General features: G+C 35.4%; 3 protein-coding genes and 1 pseudogene across 3 annotated transcripts in view; 1 reads left to right on the top strand and 3 right to left on the bottom strand.

Moving 5' to 3' along the window:
• Positions 1-20,220, bottom strand: part of LOC138306379 (uncharacterized) — a 481,793-nt gene that overhangs the window by 380,054 nt on the left and 81,519 nt on the right. The window lies entirely within an intron of this gene.
• Positions 1-20,220, bottom strand: part of LOC138306396 (MYCBP-associated protein-like) — a 453,378-nt pseudogene that overhangs the window by 370,258 nt on the left and 62,900 nt on the right.
• LOC138306384 (uncharacterized) lies at positions 11,932-18,695 on the top strand. The gene is made up of 3 exons (XM_069246822.1): positions 11,932-12,154; positions 12,992-13,090; positions 13,984-18,695. The coding sequence occupies exons 1-3, from the start codon at positions 11,932-11,934 to the stop codon at positions 15,141-15,143; spliced, it is 1,482 nt and encodes a 493-aa protein (XP_069102923.1). The 3' UTR covers positions 15,144-18,695.
• LOC138306382 (uncharacterized) lies at positions 16,312-18,501 on the bottom strand. Its single transcript, XM_069246819.1, has one exon. It carries the CDS (start codon positions 18,499-18,501, stop codon positions 16,312-16,314), a length of 2,190 nt encoding a protein of 729 aa, XP_069102920.1.

The raw sequence follows: 20,220 nt of genomic DNA, 5'->3' as shown, positions 1-20,220 counted from the left end.
TAGTTATACTCTCCGAGTGTAGTACTGTCCTACACCGTGATCCTATTGTATAGGTGTAATAAGTGTATTGACCAATGTAGTACTCCTCACCTGTATTTTGATGTATGTTAATTAGTATACTCTTCCTAGTGTAGTACTGTCTACCCTGTATCATCTGTCCTTATAATGTAATGACTGTTTAACTCCTCCTGACTGTTTTAGTACTGTCTACTCTGTATCTTTTGTATTATCATGTTTAATAATTGATACTCTTCCGAGTGGTAGTACTGTCTACCTGTATCTGTTGTATGATGGTTACTTAGTATAATACTCACGAATGTAGTACTTGTCTACCTGTATCATGTAATAATACTGGTTAAATAGTGTCACTGTGACCGAATCTGTGTAGTACACTGTACTGAATACTGTAGTACTGTCTACCAACTGTATCTTGTAGACTGTCAGTACTTAGTTATACTCCCTGTCCACTGTCCAACCCTTTGTATGTGATACCAGTTAATTACTTAGTACCCTCCCTGTATACTGTACCTGTATCTTGTATTATATGGTTAGACTTCGTCCCTACCTGTCCCTGTGTATGTAGATATGTAACACAGTACTCCTGTCATGTACCTGATACCTTGTATTATATGGTTAATTAGTATTATTCCTCCCCACGTGTCATGTGTAGACCAGTACTGTACCTCCTATAGTTTGACCCCCCTTTAGTCCCCCCGTCCCGCATGTGTAGACCAGTACTGTATGACTCTCCCCCCCCCCCCCGTCCCGCCGCCCAGTATTGGTACTGGTATTGTCCCTGTCCCCAGTGTAGACTAGTCTACTGGTGTTTCAATGCAATACAGCTTGCGTGCACCGTGGGGGGATTTTGTTTTACTACTAGAGTTTTGAAAACAATTTGCATCACCAAAGTTATGTGATAAGGGAGTGTAATCCTATATAGAATTTCGTCAGAGTGTCGATAGGTTTAGAAGGTTCATGTAATGAGCTTTAACCAGTTGATATTTTGCAAGACTAAAAACGCAATACGCTACTGTGCCTGCTCAGTGTACAGAAGGAACTAATTTCTAGTTAGTTGTTGGGTACTATTACCCTGGCGTAACATGGTCAGTTCGTATCTTTGTTGATAATTAATTTGATGAAGAGCTGCTTGTAAATTTCAAGTAAAATTACGAGAAGAACAATGTATATGTTCTGGAGAAGACATATGGGAACCTCGTGTGAAATTGCATTGAAGGCAACCAAATAAACATGATATCGTGTTCAGTTCAGCTAGAGACCTATGCCAAGGTACTCCAAAAGTTTGTTTGGCACAAAATCGGGACCAGCGAATAGCGCAGGAGCCTATTGTTGTAAGATGCCAAAGGCTAGCCCTTTAATATGGCTGGTAGTCACAAATATAGCATATAAGATAGATATATTAATTGATACAAGTGTCTCTTGTTTTTTAGCTATTCTCGTGAAGGTACACTACTGCTCAACTTGACCAACGAAGAATATGTACGAAAAAAATAGTTTTTAAATGTGAGACTTTGAGGCATCTTCCTTCCCGGAAAATTTGCACATTTTTCGCCCCAAACCGAATTGTTTTGTAACTATTTTTTTCGTGAGAGAGTTTTTGTCTTGTTTATGTTCAGAGGTACCTTAATGGTGTCTACAGAAAAACATTTGGTATCAAATGAGCATGGCTTCTTATATGCGATATTTTTGATTCCAACCATTTATAGCATCCATTTGCGGCATTTGAGCTACACTAGGCTCCGGCGCTAGTTTGATGGTCCGGAATTTTGCCTAACAAACTGTTGGAGTACCCTAGGCATACTTCACACAACTGAATCACGGCGATGGCATGGATTCATTTAGGGTTTCACCATCAAGATGCAATTCAAGACGAGTTCGCTACTGTCTTCTCAAGGAATTATGTACATTTTTCTCATATTTTACTGTACTTTACACTGATAGCTTCATACGCAATCTTACATATCAATAGGTAAGACTGACAGTCTAGCCAGGGTATGTTATACCAACAATTAATGAAATTTGTTCTGTTCCACGCACATTGGCAGCCACAGTATATGAGTTTTTAAGGCTTGCAAAATTATCAATGTATAAAGCCATTACGATGAATCCTTAAAGGTTGTATGTGCTGGCTAATTTTCACTGTAACGATAGGTAAACTTAAACGCATTTTGATATTTTAAACATTGTAAATGTAGTACTTGATGATTTAGCTCCCCAAAAGCATATATCGGGCCTATAAGAGAGGCGAAATCTATGAATCCATAATATTCCTGGGCTTTTAGAATAAAGCGCCTTCAATCTCGCTAGCCATGTTCAAGGTGAATTGCGGATTCCGAATCGGTGTCATGTGACTGACGGTTGTCGACACGACTCTGCACGCGGTGAAGCCAGATAACTAGCGTAAGAGCACATGTGTTTGTTTTACGGTTTTCCTTATGAGCCTTGTAATGATGGCAAGTCATTGACAGGTTATATTGTCCACTGAGTAGAGTGTTTGAAACAATCCAATTTACACAATTACCCTGTAAAAATATTGTGTGTATCAAATATAAGTAATCGTGGCGAGCCTCTTATTTTCTTGTGTAGAGTAGAGTCTGATGAGGTTCGACTGCACATGAATTGTGGTTTATTAAAAAATTGTTGCTGTTTTCTCTTGGATTTCGCACAACTCTCTGTTTTTACCCTATTTCGAGCCTATTTTGCACGTGTACGAGGTTAAAAAGTTTTTTTAGGACTTTTGTAAGTTAAAGATACTTGCCAGTGAGCTGTAACTTTATAAAGAAGTAAGCTGTGGTTACAAATTGAGAGGAGTTTTAATAACTCAGCAGCAGACGCTGAGAAAAATATTTATATCGACACTTAAACAGTTTCTTCTCTAATGATCACATAAAAGAGCGAAAGTTATAGACATCCCCGTATACAACTTTAATTTTTTCGGTGTATGTTAAAAAAGTAACAAACTAATTCTAATAATATAGGCAGGTTTGAGTCGGACTTTGTTTCGGCACATTTTACATGTTCTCTGGGATCTTAACTACATAGGAAAATAACGAAATAAATACTATATTTTTGTTTGTGTGTTTGGATTCGTATTATAGAAATCTTAAACGTCTTAAAAATAAAATTGAGGAGTTCTTTTATTACTGGAAACCAATTCTAATGTCGTGTTCATTCTGTGTGTGAAAGCAGAAACGTGATTTTATACGGAACTTATCGTCTATAACACTGTCCTGCATTCAGCACCTCCGTATAAATGCTTGTGTGACGTGGATGACACCGTAGTCATTATCAAAACTCGTATTGCAATTGGATAATTAGCGAATTGAGTCATAATCGTATTCAAAGGAGAAGCTGAATGTCGTATATTGTCAATAACATATTGATACAAGGAAACTCATTATCGTTACCGGTATTAGAATATGAATAAATATTATAAATTAATGTCATATTATCGACACTTGTGGCACATCGCCGCGAAACTTGACACTGAATACATGTACATGTATGATGTACATAGAATTAATGTATACATGGCCGTTTTCGATTATATCAAGGACGTATATGCGCCAAGAAGGATAAGTCACACTGAGTTTTGGGCAAAGACAGCGCAGGCGCTTTTGTGTTTGTGCACTGACCGTGACGTTGGGCGACGACTGATTTCCTTTGATATCCGCCGCCGCAGCCTTTGATGTAGCATGGGGGTGCGAGGGTTACCGTCTTACTTTCTGAAGCGTGCTGCCATTTCATGAGCGGTCGTATTTTTTTAACGATAGTTTAAGACATTTCTTCTAAATCTTCCGTCTTTAAAGCAAGTTATAAACGTTGTGAAATTTAATCTACTTTACATTGGCGTTTCGTTTGATTCGATAAGACAAGTATTTGTTGAGAAAAACGGGTTTTATTCCCGGTTCATAAGCGTCTCGCGTGGTGCTTAGTAGTGTAAAGAGACAGACACGAATCCTTCTCACTTATAAATCCTTGATTATATATATATATGCGGTTTGATGATTGCCTCCTCTACACAGAAATCTCTTCACTGCAAGACTGTCATAAACTGGACATTGATATAGAAGTCACTAGAAGACCAGGAAGATAAATGGCAAATATAATTTTATACCAAGAAGTGTGCTAGCTGTTATTAACATCTTCAGGAAGAAAAGCCATATTAAATTTAATTACACACTTCACAACGAAATTTTAGATAATGTAGAATCTGGGAAATATCTAGGGGTCACCATCAACCATTACCTAAATTGGAACAAACACATCCATTGGATAAAATTTACAATGGAGAAAGTACGAGTTTCATAGCGATTGCGGTATTAGAGATAATGCGACTTTTCTCTAGAACACACCTGAAGCCCAAAGCCATTGACCTCGATTCGGGACCCCTGACCTGTGACGTCACGAGGACAACGGGACCTACTCTACTGGCATAAGTTATAAGAGTGGCGATTTTCTGCGTCTGTCATCTAATGTAAACTATTTGTTTGTAAATATCAATTTTGAAGACACAAATACCCGTATACATGCCAGATATATACTATTTAATATTAGCTTCAATCAGAGATATCAGTTTGTACTAGCTTAATTGGAAATAGGGATTTACACCTGCATTACATATATTGATGTACTTGTCGTAGATAAATGAACATCTCTGCGCGGTTACTGCATAATACACAATCCACGTAAGCTTACGTTGTATATATAGAGGTTACACAACTACATTGTATTGGTCGTTGGATATGGAATTTATTCCACACGAGTGAGTTATTTCTTAAAATAACTCACTCGCGTTGAATAAATTCAATATCCAACAACCACGAGTCGTGTGATCTGTTTCTACCACAATTAACAGTTACATCCGTTTTTAGCCGATAGAAATCCGACGAAGATAAGGTAACGTGAGTTTGCCGAGATATGCAAATAAGATGTAGTGATATTTTTATCAGCAAAAAGTCACTAATTAATATTCAAAAGTCATATTTTATTAAAGAATCCATTCATATAAAATTCTTCTAATTGAAAAAAAAACTTTAGGATGAAATAATTTTTATTTGACGTATTATTAAATTCAATTTTTCAAAGTTACTTCAACAATATAGCACTCATTGTCGGGCTATAAAAAAATCATGCGCACATTATCAAGCCATTGTAATCAAGTTCAAGTCCGTTTCAGAATCGTTTCATCCACCAAACTCACCAATAAGATCCTTTTCCGCCAAAACGAGTTACAGATTTTTATACCACACATAAACACGTAACGTTTTTGACACAACGGCGACGTCACATACTGCACGCTTTCCAACATCAGTCTTGACGTCAATGCATGACGCAATCACAACATAACATGACGTCACTCTATTATTATTGATGTGACACTGAGAAATAGGTAGTTCGGTCAAAGTTCACCGTGTCAGCCAATCAGAATAAGCACAGAATTTATACCACGTGCGGTATAGGTATAAACAAATTGTTAATTAACAGCTGCATCGTATATTTGATAACCTGAGAGTTGAATAACTCCGCCTATTGTGGAAGAAAAATGAATATCATATCAAGGACTTATGTGTTCTTGTTTTTTATCCAAAACCCGACCAGGGCGTCTTATGTCTTCTGGTAAAACCAACATTGCAAAATTCTGACTTTTTCATAAAACCTGCCAGTACAATGTACTCTTTATCCTCTACCCTCTACGTTATACCCTCTACCTCTACAATGTACGCTCTACCTCAAAAATGTACACCGTACCTCTACCCTGAACCTCTATCTTGTACCTTCTTACTACATTGTATATTGTATATGCATATTGCAAAAAATGTAGTTCGTTTTACAACAAATTTCCCTTCAATTTCACGTGGAAGTAGAAATTATTTGTAGATTCCTTACATAGCATTTGTATACTTTCCCGTAGATCTATAGAGCTATATGATTTTAAGGTAGCTTCATACTTTTGGGAAAACACATGTCATTTTTTTCTAACATGTCCTATTTTCTTGTTAGTTTTTCATGCAGATTTCAAATATGTGAAAAAATATGGGTGCTCTCGAACAATGTTTTGAGATATTTGAGCTTGAAATAATACCATCTGTGCAAATTTGCTGACCGAAATTAGAAAAATTGAGATATTTCATGTTAGATTATTTACATTTCACTTAGGCTTGTGGATTTATGAAATAAGGATAGAGAACAATCAAATTTATGCTGAGGAATCGTCTTTTTCCACAAAAAAGAAATGTTTTCAAGATATTTGGCAAAAACTTGAAAAGGAGCAAATATTAAATTTACTTGTACAACTTTCTTGTCAACATTTATGCAAGTTTTCATTTGAAAATGATGAACCCTTCAGTAAGATGTATTTCTATACTTACCATAATATTACTTCGTAACGTTATCGAATTTATATATCTAGATCTTTTCAGCCTATTCAATATTCTCAGTGTGTTAGGCCTAGGCCCTAATCGGTGTCGTCTGCTGCGAGCTAGCGAGGTGTTCCGAAAACATACGAAAGGCTCCGAAAGTCGTCTGATCTGGAACTCCTCGGGGAATAGATATTCTCGAGATAATACCCGATGAGTTCAGGATGGATTAGGCCTACCTGCCTTTGCTGCGCTCTTAACTGGAATAGTACCTGTTGTAGTCTTCTCTACTCTCCGCTTGACTTCGCCCCGAAAAGTATTTAAGAGCGCAGCCTAGCGGAGAAAATTTGTACAAACCATTATAAAACGTCTGTTTGCATTATCTCGTACTTGTTTGATGTCGCTTACCTACTTGGTAATAAAACTGAACCACATAAAATATCAAATTCTCATCGAGGCATTATTTTTTTTACATAATACATATGAAGGTCTTTCTGAAGGGAATTTATACGGCAAGTCCACAAATTGTGAATTTGACGTCTTGTGAGCGGTACGGTAGATATAAAGAATGGTAGTTATGTTTGTTTTGGACAAAAATAATATGTAAATGCATGTATACGCATAAAATAATCGGAAACCTACAAAAAAGTAAAGAAAACTGTGCCCGAGTGATTTTCGGAGGCAGTGCTCCTCTACGACACATAGGGACCAATTCGTACCCGGCCGAAAGGTATAGTAGGCCGGGTACGTATATTCGTTCTATATACAAGTCAGTTCATTTTGATGCCTTGAAAATATACAGGAGAATATTCCCAATATACAAAAGTATGTACAACATCGGTATTGTATACAATTATCTGTAATTCGTCTTGTCTAATGATACGACAAAATTGCAAGAATGCTCAACACACGTGGACAAGTTAGCGACAGCATCGATAAAACTCTTTCTAAACATCGTATCATCACGTTTCATGAATGCGATTAATATTTTAGTTTCGTCGCAATTTATTCCGTTATAGCAATTTCACCATCTTTAAAGACCCACTACATTTCCGAGACAAATATTAGGAATTTCTTAAACCACATGAAAAGAATTATATACATGGTCTAAGATGAGATTACAACATGTAACTGATTCTAGTACCCTCTACCCTCTCTACCTCTACCCCCCCCGTCTACCCTCTACCTTCTACCCCTCTACCCCTACCCTATACCCCTTAGCATCTACCCCCTACCTATTACCCTCTACCCTCTCCCCCTACCCTATCAGAGTGCGCATGCGCAGGTTCTGACCCCTACCCTGTACCCTGTACCCTCTACCTCTACCCCCCCCCCGTCTACCCTCTACCGTCTACCCCTCTACCCCTACCCCTTTACCCCTTAGCATCTACCCCCTACCTATTACCCTCTACCCTCTCCCCCTACCCTATCAGAGTGCGCATGCGCAGGTTCTGACCCCTACCCTGTACCCCTTACCCTGTACCCTCTACCCCTACCTTCTACCCCTACTCTCTAACCCCTACCATCTACCCATTACTCCTACCCTTAAAAGGAATCATTTTAACGAACCTCTTATTACTTGATAAAAACAATTTCTCAATTACTTTCCTAACAATGGCAGTCGGTCATTTTAATTCCGAGTCATACTTGCGTACTTCTACCCTGTACCCTTACTGCCTACCCTGTACCCATTTCCCTGTACCCTCTACCCCCTACCCCCTACCATCTACCCCCTACACTCTATCCCTACACTCTATACCGTACACTCTTTCTCCTACCTCTACCCGCTACCTCTTCCCTCTACATCTACCCTCTACCCTCCACCTCTACCCCTTTACCCCCTACCCCCTACCCTCTGCCCTCTACCTCCTGCCTACACCATGCACACATTTTTAATACTCCAAATCATTATATTCAATCCCATACACTACAGACTTTAAAATGTTTATGATAACAAAATGTTGAATCAAATACACTGTACAACTGTTATTGTATGTGATTCAGTGGGTATTTTTTCCTCATCAAATACAACTATTACGAATGATTTTGAGATGTTATAAATTTTCCCTGGGGGTCAGTAATAGCCGATATGTATATAATGTTAAGCTTCCATTACATACGGATAATTTCAATCGAGTTTGGTAAGTTTGCACTAATGCCTAATACAGTAATACAGTAATATGTATTAAGTAACTATGCTCAAAAGTGTACATGTATTTTACCTATTCTTTCATAATAATAAACTTATCCTATGGACTTGCATTTAAAAGGTCATGCGAGTGTGGAAGTCCAGAAAAGATTCCGAAATTAACCAAATAAGCTGTGTAAATTGATAAAGAAACAAAAAAGTTTTCCTGTTCGGTAATTTTATACTTATCACAAAATCAAATGTTTTGATATAGTATTTAAAACAGGCTTTAAGTCTTTTCAGTTCCAATATTACGTTGCAAAACCTATCCTTGGATTCAATAAACAAACGCGATAAAATAGGGTTGAAAGTCTTCTTGGAATTCTAAGAGTCTCAGCTAAAAGTAACTTGTAACTTCTCGTAGCACTTCCTCCTCATCGCAGGCGAAACACATCTTCTCAAGACGTTTGAACTTTTCTGTATGTAATGAAGAACATCGATTTGTTCACACTGACTTCGTGCTTATTATTATTTCTATTCTTAGTAAATACAACTTAATGGCTTACATTCATAACTATGTAAAATTTTGATATTTTCCTTCTTCGAAGAAAAGTGGAAAACGCTAGTCAAAAGAAACGTCTGATCTAAAAAAAACGATGGTTTGAAAAACCGTTTGAATATTGACAAGGACTGGAAGACTTAAACGTTCATGTATACAGAATTCGTAGAAGAAACCTTTCTAATTGCTTAAATTACTACCACGTGATAACATGCAAAAAATAAGACAAACATTGACTATTCTTATGGGAATTCCAGGTTCAAGTTTATAATGACGTTGTATTGCATTTAGCGTGTCGTTGCCAATCATTGTGAAACCCCAAGGACAACAATAGAACATATTCATATACATATTTCTCTGAACATCCAACTGAAATCTGCCTTCTATTCTATATTTGCATATTACAGAGTTATCTGCCCTTGCGGGTAGGTATTGATTGTGACGTCATGTGTTTGCGAGCGTAACGTCATACTTTTTGGAGAAAACGACGTGATTTGCGCTCACAAAACAATGACGTAACAATCAATACCTACCCGCAAGGGAGATAACTCTGTAATATGCAAAGATGGAATAATAATATCATAACAAGGAATGACCACAGGGATCTGAGAAACAATTACAGATTAGTCACTAGAGTTTCCATAGGTGATTTTGGACGTTTTATATAAGGGTCTATCTAAAAAAACAACGTCAAATCACAGGGACCTGAGAAACAATTACAGATTAGTCACTAGAGTTTCCATAGGTGATTTTGGACGTTTTATATAAGGGTCTATCTAAAAAAAAACGCCAAATCACAGGGATCTGAGAAACAATTACAGATTAGTCACTAGAGTTTCCATAGGTGATTTTGGACGTTTTATATAAGGGTCGACTATCTAAAAAAAAACCCGTCAAATCACAGGGATCTGAGAAACAATTACAGATTAGTCACTAGAGTTTCCATAGGTGATTTTGGACGTTTTATATAAGGGTCTATCTAAAAAAACGTCAAATCACAGGGATCTGAGAAACAATTACAGATTGCGTATAGGTATTTATTGTGACACCATGTGTTTGCGAGCGTAACGTTATACTTTTCGGAGAAAATGTGGCAGGGACAGTCTGTCCGGTCCAGGTTTCGCCGTTTGATTAAATGTATTACATTAGTCATTAATTAAACACCACGTGCGACATTTCGCGTTGATTGTTACGTTTAGTTTCTTGTGTGTTTCGATCAAGTCTATGTCAGTGTCTATATCATTATGTTGTGCTCGTGACCCTTGACCTGTCTTTTCGTACTTAACATTTATACCATGTCATGTGACCCAAACTTAACACCACTCACCTGGCACGTGCGGACTGGGAACGCGTATATCCCAGAGCTGAGCAACGTTTACCTTACCTGAACACGGTGTATATAGATCTAGATATAGAGCTATTCTGGAGGAGAACGAAAACCCATGTCACATTGATATTGGTTTTTTATCCATGCATATCAGCATAATAAAGAACAATGGAATGAAAACTGGTGTGGCGTGATTGCGTCTCTGCCCAAAACAGAAAGATATCCCCACCCCGTTTCAAAAACGACGTGAATTGCGCCCATAAAATAATTACGTCACAATGGATACTATCCGCAAGGGAGCTAACTCTGTAATATGTTATGATTTTTAAAACCATTTCTTACTTATAACCAAATTAAAGACAATTCAGACACAATAGAATATAAATGGGCGTTCAATGATATCAGTCATTGTATCATGTACCTGTATTTACAAGTAACATGTCAGGTGTATGTGGACCTCTTCAAATGAAAAGTTGTCTGACAAGAATTCTCCACAAATCATGTCACATGAGCGTCTATTGATTTAAATTTTACTCTAGATAAAGGTCAGATTTTAGGACACCCCTAATAATATGATAAAACACCTCACATGACTATGGACATACATAGGCCTGTTAAAGGAATGCTATATGTCTGGCCCTAACTGATAACAGACTATGGACATACATAGGCCTGTTAAAGGAATGCTATATGTCTGGCCCTAACTGATAACAGACTATGGACATACATAGGCCTGTTAAAGGAATGCTATATGTCTGGCCCTAACTGATAACAGACTATGGACATACATAGGCCTGTTAAAGGAATGCTATATGTCTGGCCCTAACTGATAACAGACTATGTACATACATAGGCCTGTTAAAGGAATGCTATATGTCTGGCCCTAACTGATAACAGACTATGAAGCTGATACTGTGTAGTATTGTGTATTAAAGTTACCTGTAAAATGAGTCATTATTCTTAGTAAGAGACAATAATGTTATAAGCTTGCGCTCAAATACATTACAGGTATATCCTATGCATTACTTTATTATAGAGCATAACTTTAAATATTTCGGGCCCTAAAATATTTACTAACCCTGGAATAGTGTCTGATACCGAGTTGTTAAATTACATTTAAGTCATGCCAAAGCACGGGCGTCTGATTCTGGTTTCTGATTGAGAGTTTAATAACGTACACCTAGTATATAGGACATGTGGCCAAAGATTTTATATTTTTCTATAAGTTAAAATATTTCATGATTAAACCATACAATTCACTGCCAATGGACAATTACCATTCACTGTTGTCGGGGATTTATAACTAAAACAGTGATGATAAAATTAAACAGAGAATTGTCACCTGTGAGCGTGCGCTATGAATAATCAAACTAATTATAAAGCATCGTCAACACGTGTACACGGAATGGTTTGATATATAAGGCTTGATCAATGCGTCATTGGATACAATTCATATACAGAAAGCATCACATACGCTTTGTCACAATATCCCGTAATGCATTGCGCGTAACAGGAGTTCCGGTTTGTTGCTATTGACGCTATGGCTTGCATCCGAGGACGGTACAGGGGATATGTCGGGGACTACTGTTGTGTCCCCGGCTGTACTAACTCAAGGGGGTCGTGCCGCCGTGCGGGATTGAACGTTTCCTTCTACAAATTCCCGTCAGACGAGCGGAGGAAGCGATTGTGGCTGCTAAATATAAGAAGGGACTCATTCGTCCCCACTAAGTATTCACGGGTCTGCTCGGCCCATTTTGTGGGTGGTAAGTTTTGTTTACTAAATATGACAATATATCCATCGATTGTTAATAGATTTTTTCATCATATAGGCCTTGTACAAAAATAAAACTATATAACCATTATAACATACACAAATATTGTTTTAAGTGAGTTCAGTGAAATTTCAATTTGACATATATCAGCTGATAGCTAGGTCTACTGCAAATTGTATCAGTAGCCTACATTGTAACCTACAAGCTGTTTGACCGCCACCTATTAGACTCATAGTCATTAGACATATGGCTACAGTATGAATTATTGATAGCAAGGTATTACAATATAAAGATAATGATAAGGAGTGAACAGTGAAAATCAAAATACCATACACAGAAGTTTGATCATGCAAATTATGAAAATTTTATGAGCTGAAAGTAACAATACATGAGATAAATATTACAAATATGAGTTACTGTAATAATCTGATATGTGTCCAAGTACTTTTGTTAAAAATCCATGTTCAATAGCCTGAGTGGTTTACACATCACAACTGTCAACATATTACTACAAGCCCTCCACATCTAGCATTAGTTGTTAATTCAAGTCCAATGTGGGGCAGCTGTTGCCAAGCACTGATCACTGGTCAGTGTTTTTCTAAGGGTACTCCTGCTTTCCTCTACCATATAATCTTGGGATATCCTTAAATGGCCCTGGTTGTTAATATATATTAACTAATACAACCAAATATCAAAATAGAACACACAAAAAAAGTTTAATATTTAATGCAAGTAAATTAATTTGTATAATATTCATAATATTGTTATCTTATTTTGATATTTGCATTAGACTGATACATGTTTTTAACTTATAATTGTTTTTGATAGGTGTCAAACATGATGAGGTAAAACATCCAGCATATGTTCCAACCATTTTTGATAGAAATAAGCCTACAAAGCGAGCAACAATGACGGCGAAGAATGCAGGTAAATTATTTTATTTATTTTTTTCAAACAGGAAAACACAACAGTTGACTATTCATGAAATTCCATAATGTAACTATGGGATAATAACCACTTTCATCTAGTTAAAAGATATACCACGGAGCCTACATTTATCAGAGCTGAAGTTTTTTTGAATAATTAAATCAAAAGTCAGACTTCATATATATATCATACATACAACTTTTCATTTACAATTTTTAAACAAACAACTAGTTTATTGAATTTAAGTATCTTACAATTTTGAACATTAAATGCTTTTTAAATTTAATTTGCAACTTAAAATGATAGTAACACTCTATGTACAAAAAGAATCAGTGAAAGGAAATAAACTTTGCATTAATTACTAGATAATTGTATTGCAAAATTGATGTTTGAAACCAAATGGTTTTATTTAATGCAATGCAATATAATTTTAATTCATTTGATACATTGTTATTGTGGTCATACAACACAAGATTTTTGCTCTTTTCATAATCTTCATTTAACTTAATTAAAAATCTCAACTGTATTTTAATTTTGTTTTACACTTCATGTACATACATGTACTTAATTACTGAGTTTATGACCATAGGAATTTAAGACTAAAACAACTTATGAAACTGAACAAATATCCATGAAGATTATATGTTTATAAATAAGACAAGTTTGGTTATTACAGCTATGCTTAATTAGTTTAAAAAGGAAGAAATACTTATGATGTATGACATCGAACAAATAATTGTCAGCAATTAATGGGAAGTTGCTGTACTAAGCTGACAACTTATTTATAAGAGAAACTTGCCATCTATTTTTGCAGACATTTTTTAACACAATTATAATTACTCACCGTGTGATATATAATTACCACACTGATGACATTTTTATCATTTTTACAGGTGTTCCAGAAGTGAAGATCCCAAAAAGGAAAGAGAAGAGTACATGTATGTCTGTAAGCTCGGCCCCAGCTGAGATCCCTGGACGGCCTAAGATGGCGACACAAATACATACTATTCCTTACCCTGACCATGATTATGTTGTTAAAAATGTCCATGTTACTACAAATGATTGTGATAAAATTAATGAATTAATACAAGAAAATGAGATGTTAAAAGGAAAATTCCTTCGTATTGATAATATAAAGTCTGATGACAGTAAGTTTCAGTTTTGGACAGGTCTTCCAAACTATCATATTTTTAGTGCATTATGTAATTATCTTAAGACACGAGTGAAAGGAGGCAGCATGTCATACTGGAGAGGAGAAGCTACTGTTTACCACCAGGGAACAAAAAAGGGACCAACCAGGAAATTATGTTTTGAAGATGAGTTTTTCCTCACTTTAGTAAAATTGAAGACAGGAAGTTGTAACCAAGATTTGTCTGATAGGTTTGATGTTAGTGTTGGCCATATATCTAATTTATTTTCTACATGGATAAATTTTCTAAGTTTTGAATTGAAATTATTGTTTGAAATGCAAGATTCTACTGAGGAAGTTGCAGAGTGTTTCAAGTCATTTTCTAATTTAAAAATCATACTTGATTGTACAGAACTTATGGTCCAGAAAGCATCCAATTTAGATTCTAGAAAAAAAACTTTTTCAAATTATAAACATCATGATACTGTAAAATTTCTTGTTGGTATGTCCTCTAACCTTGCAGTAAATTTTGTATCCAAAGCTTGGGGAGGAAGAGCTTCAGATAAGCATATTACTTTAAGCAGCGAACATTTAATTGATGGTCTGCATTGTGGAGATTCTGTTATGGCAGACAGAGGTTTTACTATCACAGACGAATTATCAAATTTAGGTGTAGAATTATTGATGCCAGTATTTAAAGGGCAGGACAGACCGCAATTTTCTATCAAAGATCTATCTCATTCTGAATATATTTCTAAATCAAGAATTCACATAGAAAGAATAATACAGCGAATTAAAACATTTCATATTTTAGAACAAGTAATTAGGTTAAATATGCATGATATTATTGAACAGATTTTTGTAGTATGTGCTTATATGACAAATTTTCAGATGCCTATCATTAGAAAACAAAATAGCTTGTAATATTAATTGTACCGGTCCATGTATTGTTAAATTTGGTTATACAACATGAAACCTGTGTATGATACATATTATATATACCTATATACAAAATGTATATATAAACTGCACTTACATGTATGAAAAATTATTGAAATAGTGGCGGTACGCCCTCAATGATTTGTTAAATTTCTTTCTGTATGTGTACATTATATAACTAGTAATTTTTTTAGTGTTGATTTAACTACACAGAGGCATTTTGATTTACATGGACTTAAATATTGATTTCACTTGGATCAGTAGTGTACACCCTCCACAGATGAGGATGAGCCATATTCCACCAATACCTTGTTGTGTCATTTTCTCTGAGTAAATAGAGCTTGCTGTCATTTAAGTACACAAAGAGATGGTAGGGTTGAAAAAAATATATCTCAAGGATTATAACTTCTTGATACATGTACTTGTATAATTCATTCTGAGCCCAAACACTATAAATATCCTCATAGGTTTTTTTTAACATTATATTGATATGATTGGAAAGGCTTACAATTTATATAATGTAATGTTGAGTATTAAAAGAAATATCATGTGCTAACTACTTAAATCAGATGACACATATACATTTTTGTATGTATTCATTGTTGTATGTAGCACTGGACATGGTTATTAATTGCTTTTTGAAGGATATTTTCTTAAAGTAAATGACAAATAAATAATGATATTTTAATCATAAACTTAAATATTCACTTCAACCCTACAATGTTTGTAACCTTACCAAAAGCAGTGGTTGTTGTTCAGCACATGAACTGCCATTTGTAAAAACATATACCATATTCGCAGTAATTAGCGCCCAAGGCGCTTAAATAATTGTACAAAGGGGGCTGCTTATTAATGAACCAAAGTTGTGGACAAGAAAAGGTCAGCCATATTTCTGCACTCATGGTACATTAATCTGTTACAGTAAACATGCATACATATATATGCCGTTTTATCCTTTGAGATGCATTATTATATTCTGATTCCCATGTTCAAGACTCACAAGTTCATGTAATATGAGATACAATGCTGATCAATGTTATGATTAAATCCAAGGAAAGGGGGGTGTTTATTGCAATTTAAAGTCTTCTCCAGAAAAGGGGAGGGACGCTTATAAGGGACAGGGCGCTAATTACTGCGAATATGGTACCTTTATTTATGAGTACACTATGTCACACTCTCGCGTACATTTTGGACAATACCAGTCCATATTCTCTTCGCTCTGTTCATTGTCATATCTAGCACAAGGCCAACAATACCAAACATCACAACCACAGTTAGAGCAGTCGCATCCTACACTTGCGTCCGAGTTGTCTGGAGAAAAATTGGTCTCTGGTAGGGGTCTTTGGCACTCTCCACATTTGTAAGAACCTGTACATATGGTTACGTGGTTATCAATTGGTTTCTGTGAAGAAGAACCTGTACATGTGGTTGCGTGGTTATCAATTGGATTTTGTGAAGGGGTAAGATCTGTAATTGACTTTGTGCTGATATTTTTTGATAAGCTTCCAGATAATATTTCAGGTAATATGTGTTTTTTGAAAAAAATGTTACAAGCCGGATAAAGTCTATTTTTCCAAAAAGGTTCGTCAAACATAATTGTAATATTAACTAAGTCACATGTTGTCCATACCACAAAGTTACAAGATGCTAGGCCTAGGATAGCCATTAACCCCTGAACCTGTGCATAGTAAATATCTGAGGTGTTTAGTGTAAATGTGTTAATTTCTTTGTCATAACTTAGATAATTAATCAGTTTTTGTCCCACAGCATCTGCAACTGTTAAGTTTCTGGATTTATAAGGACATTTTATTTCAATTAATGATGGTTGGTGGCAGTTACAGGTAATGATGCCATCAGGACTGGCACGGATGAATGGGTGTTTTTCATGGATCTGTAGTCCGCACTCTTTTATATCCAAGTTGTGGTGATGACATGTATATTTTTTAAGAAAATCTGCTTTTGCAACACTTTCTTTTGTAAGACCCCATTGTAGAGAGCTGACACTAGGTGTCTTAACCACCTTTGGAAATTTATATCCTACACAGTCAGTGATTAAAGATTTACATGGCAAGGTGTTTTTCTCAACTACCCGTAAAACCTTACCAAAGTTACTACCAGTGATTGAGCCTTTTCTTTGCTCAAACCATTCAAGATTTTCACTCTGACCACGTGTCAGCAATTCAATTTTATCTCGATCACTTTGTGAATAGGTTATTTTCGACACTATGGCATCTAAATTTGACTCCTCCAAAGACAGGCGTCTACACAGGTCGTATATGGGGATAGGTGTTGAAGCAACAGTTATTTCACAACTATAAGCAATTGAATGACTATGTTCTTCTAAATTATCTGCCAATACTGTTTCAACAAATGGAAGAGTATCATTGTGCTGCTTAAACCTATTACAGTTTAAAATATGTACTGCTGGACAATACTGTCCAAGATGGTGTGTAGCTGTAAATAGGTTTACTCTTAGATCAAGTACATCATCATAGTTTGGTAAATCGGGGTTTGCGATTTTAGATCCAAAATCCTTTGAAGTTCTTTTGATCTTTTTTTCTTTTTTATAAATGGGAAGTTCATCAAAAGTAGATGGTTTGGAAGATGCACCTTTTGGGTCAGACCATTGGCAAAGTTTGTCTGTACAGGAAAGCAAACTTGTCTGTTGTTGACCACTCGCTACTAAGTCAGATATGGAGAACAAGGTTGCTCCAATATGGCTACAAGTTTGTGAATATCCCACTGTACATGTACAAAATCCTCCATAGGGAACACCACTTAATTTGTCTATGAACACAAAAACAACTTTCACATCATCAGAATTGGTAGATTGAGATGGATTACATCTTGCACATACAATACTGAATGTTTCTGAGTCAGGATTATCGTAATATTTCACTGAATGGACAAATTGTTTTAATTGGTACGGTCTTGAGAGTTTGTAAGTTCTGGCAGTAGATACATCTAGAACATTTGAATTAATTAAGTACTTCTTTACAGCAGTTTCATCAATGCCAGGTACTAATGTTAAATCATTGGTCCAATGTTTAATTGTACTTAAATATTTCGGAGTAAGTTGTTTATATTCCGCAAGTTGTTTTGGAGTAAATGAGTTTATGGAATTATTAAGTATATGTAAAAGTTTATCATTAAATTCTCCTGATCCAGTTGTTGATATTCCCAAAGCATGACATAAAAATATAACTTTGGCTTTTTTAGGGAAAGTTACATCAATGTCATGGAAAATGCACAATTTTTTCAAGTCGTCTGCCTTTAATCCAGCAACATCTTTATAAATCTTTAAGGTTTTGAATGGGACAGCAATGGATTTCTTTGATGACATATTCTTGAAACATTTTGGTTGTAAGACTGCAATTTGAAATGGAGGAGATTATTATTTTTGTTTCATATTCATTGATTGATTAATGAGTATCCAAATATACAATATTTATATAAAGTATTTGCTAATTGCAAATCAGTTGATATAATTAATTATGTTACATTAAATTTAATTAAATACCAATTGATTTTATTTAACATTATATTATTTATATATATGTAGCATTACATTATTTATTAATAATACTATATTTATGTTTGAAATTGACAAAAAATTGGTGTATCATTAATGATATTTGTACACACACAATATTTAACATTAAAATAGCATGAATAAATCTAAACTTTATAACTTGTTTTTTTATTTATTTCTATATATTACACAATTCATTATTTGAAATATTTTGTAAAATATATTTACATCATTTCTAATGTATATCAACATTAGCATCAGTGATTTCGATTGTGGCTAAATCTCTGGTTGTCTTTCACAAAGCTGTTACAAACATCAGGATACATATGAAAGTTTAAGCTTTTATACATAGATTTACGGCATACGTTATTACGTGCATTTTTTCGATTGAAACTGTTAACATAAGCCATAAATGAGATACTCACTTGTGTATAGAAGAAATGGAAAGACAGCAAAGACTAGAGATGAAAACACATACACTAACAGGATAATGACAGGAAAAATCAACGTAACTGTTACAGCTGATGCTATAGGCCTATAGACAAATATACGCGGGTAATTCATTTCTACGACTGTTTATGTATTACAAATCGACGGATTATTGTGCAAAACAATTTTTTATTAATATTTGATAATTTCGAAATTCCGTCAACCTATTATGCTTTCACCAAAACAACGGCTGTATCTACATTTACTCGTTTTATCTAGTATAAACTCTGAGGTGGGAACTTGTTCCGCAATCGTTTGTTTACATGTACCAAGCAACCGGAACTCCTGTTACGCGCTAGGCATTATGGGATATTGTAATATCGAGTATGAAAAGTTACATAATATTAAGACCACGATCGAGAGCATCGTGGGTAGCGATAGGCCATGGACGTCTCCATGCAGGCGGGCGGTGTATGGGATTTGTAAATTATTGAGTCTAGATGAAATAAATGATTATTCTAATTACTGGTTTATGTAAATAATGAATGTACGTGCAATATTTCCAACGTTGGACTTTTTTTATTTTGCTATGATTAATATCGATGCTGCTATCGTTTGTGCGATGAGATGAGATTAGGAAGTTTTGCCAAGTCATCTCGGTTTTCCCTGTCGACACCAAAGTAAAACTTGTATTGTTAGATAGTGACCGTGTATTCTGTTTATCCTGCAACTTTTTCATTATACATACAGAAGATGGTATTCAAAACGAAAGCAAATTGCCTGTTATTTACACGATTTCGCTCAAAGCGAAACGCTTCTTTGATGATCAAGAAAACATGCATTCACTAAACCGAATGAGTGTATATACCCCTTTTTACTACTGCGGGAAATATGTAAGCGACGTCATTCCGATGATTGTGACGTCACTGTTTGGCGGGACTGACTGCCGTTTCATTCACTCCTACTAAAATGACGTCACTGGAATGTTCGGGATGAAGACATCAAATTTAGAAATTGAAACAAACGAAAGAAATTTAACATTTATTTACTCATACCGTTATATTTTTCTATCGTAACTATTACAGGAAATTCTTAATATCG

Source organism: Argopecten irradians, chromosome 13, assembly GCF_041381155.1.
Source record: "Argopecten irradians isolate NY chromosome 13, Ai_NY, whole genome shotgun sequence".
NCBI classification, from domain to species: Eukaryota; Metazoa; Mollusca; class Bivalvia; order Pectinida; family Pectinidae; genus Argopecten; species Argopecten irradians.
The sequence above is the reverse complement of the archived record's forward strand: the minus strand, read 5'-3'. Positions and strand labels throughout refer to the sequence as shown.

Coding starts and splice junctions, on each gene's coding strand:
- LOC138306384 (XM_069246822.1), top strand. CDS start 11,932: ATGGCTTGCATCCGAGGACGGTACAGGGGATATGTCGGGGACTACTGT. Junction 12,155..12,991: donor CTCGGCCCATTTTGTGGGTG/GTAAGTTTTGTT, acceptor TGTTTTTGATAG/GTGTCAAACATGATGAGGTA. Junction 13,091..13,983: donor AATGACGGCGAAGAATGCAG/GTAAATTATTTT, acceptor TCATTTTTACAG/GTGTTCCAGAAGTGAAGATC.
- LOC138306382 (XM_069246819.1), bottom strand. CDS start 18,501: ATGTCATCAAAGAAATCCATTGCTGTCCCATTCAAAACCTTAAAGATT.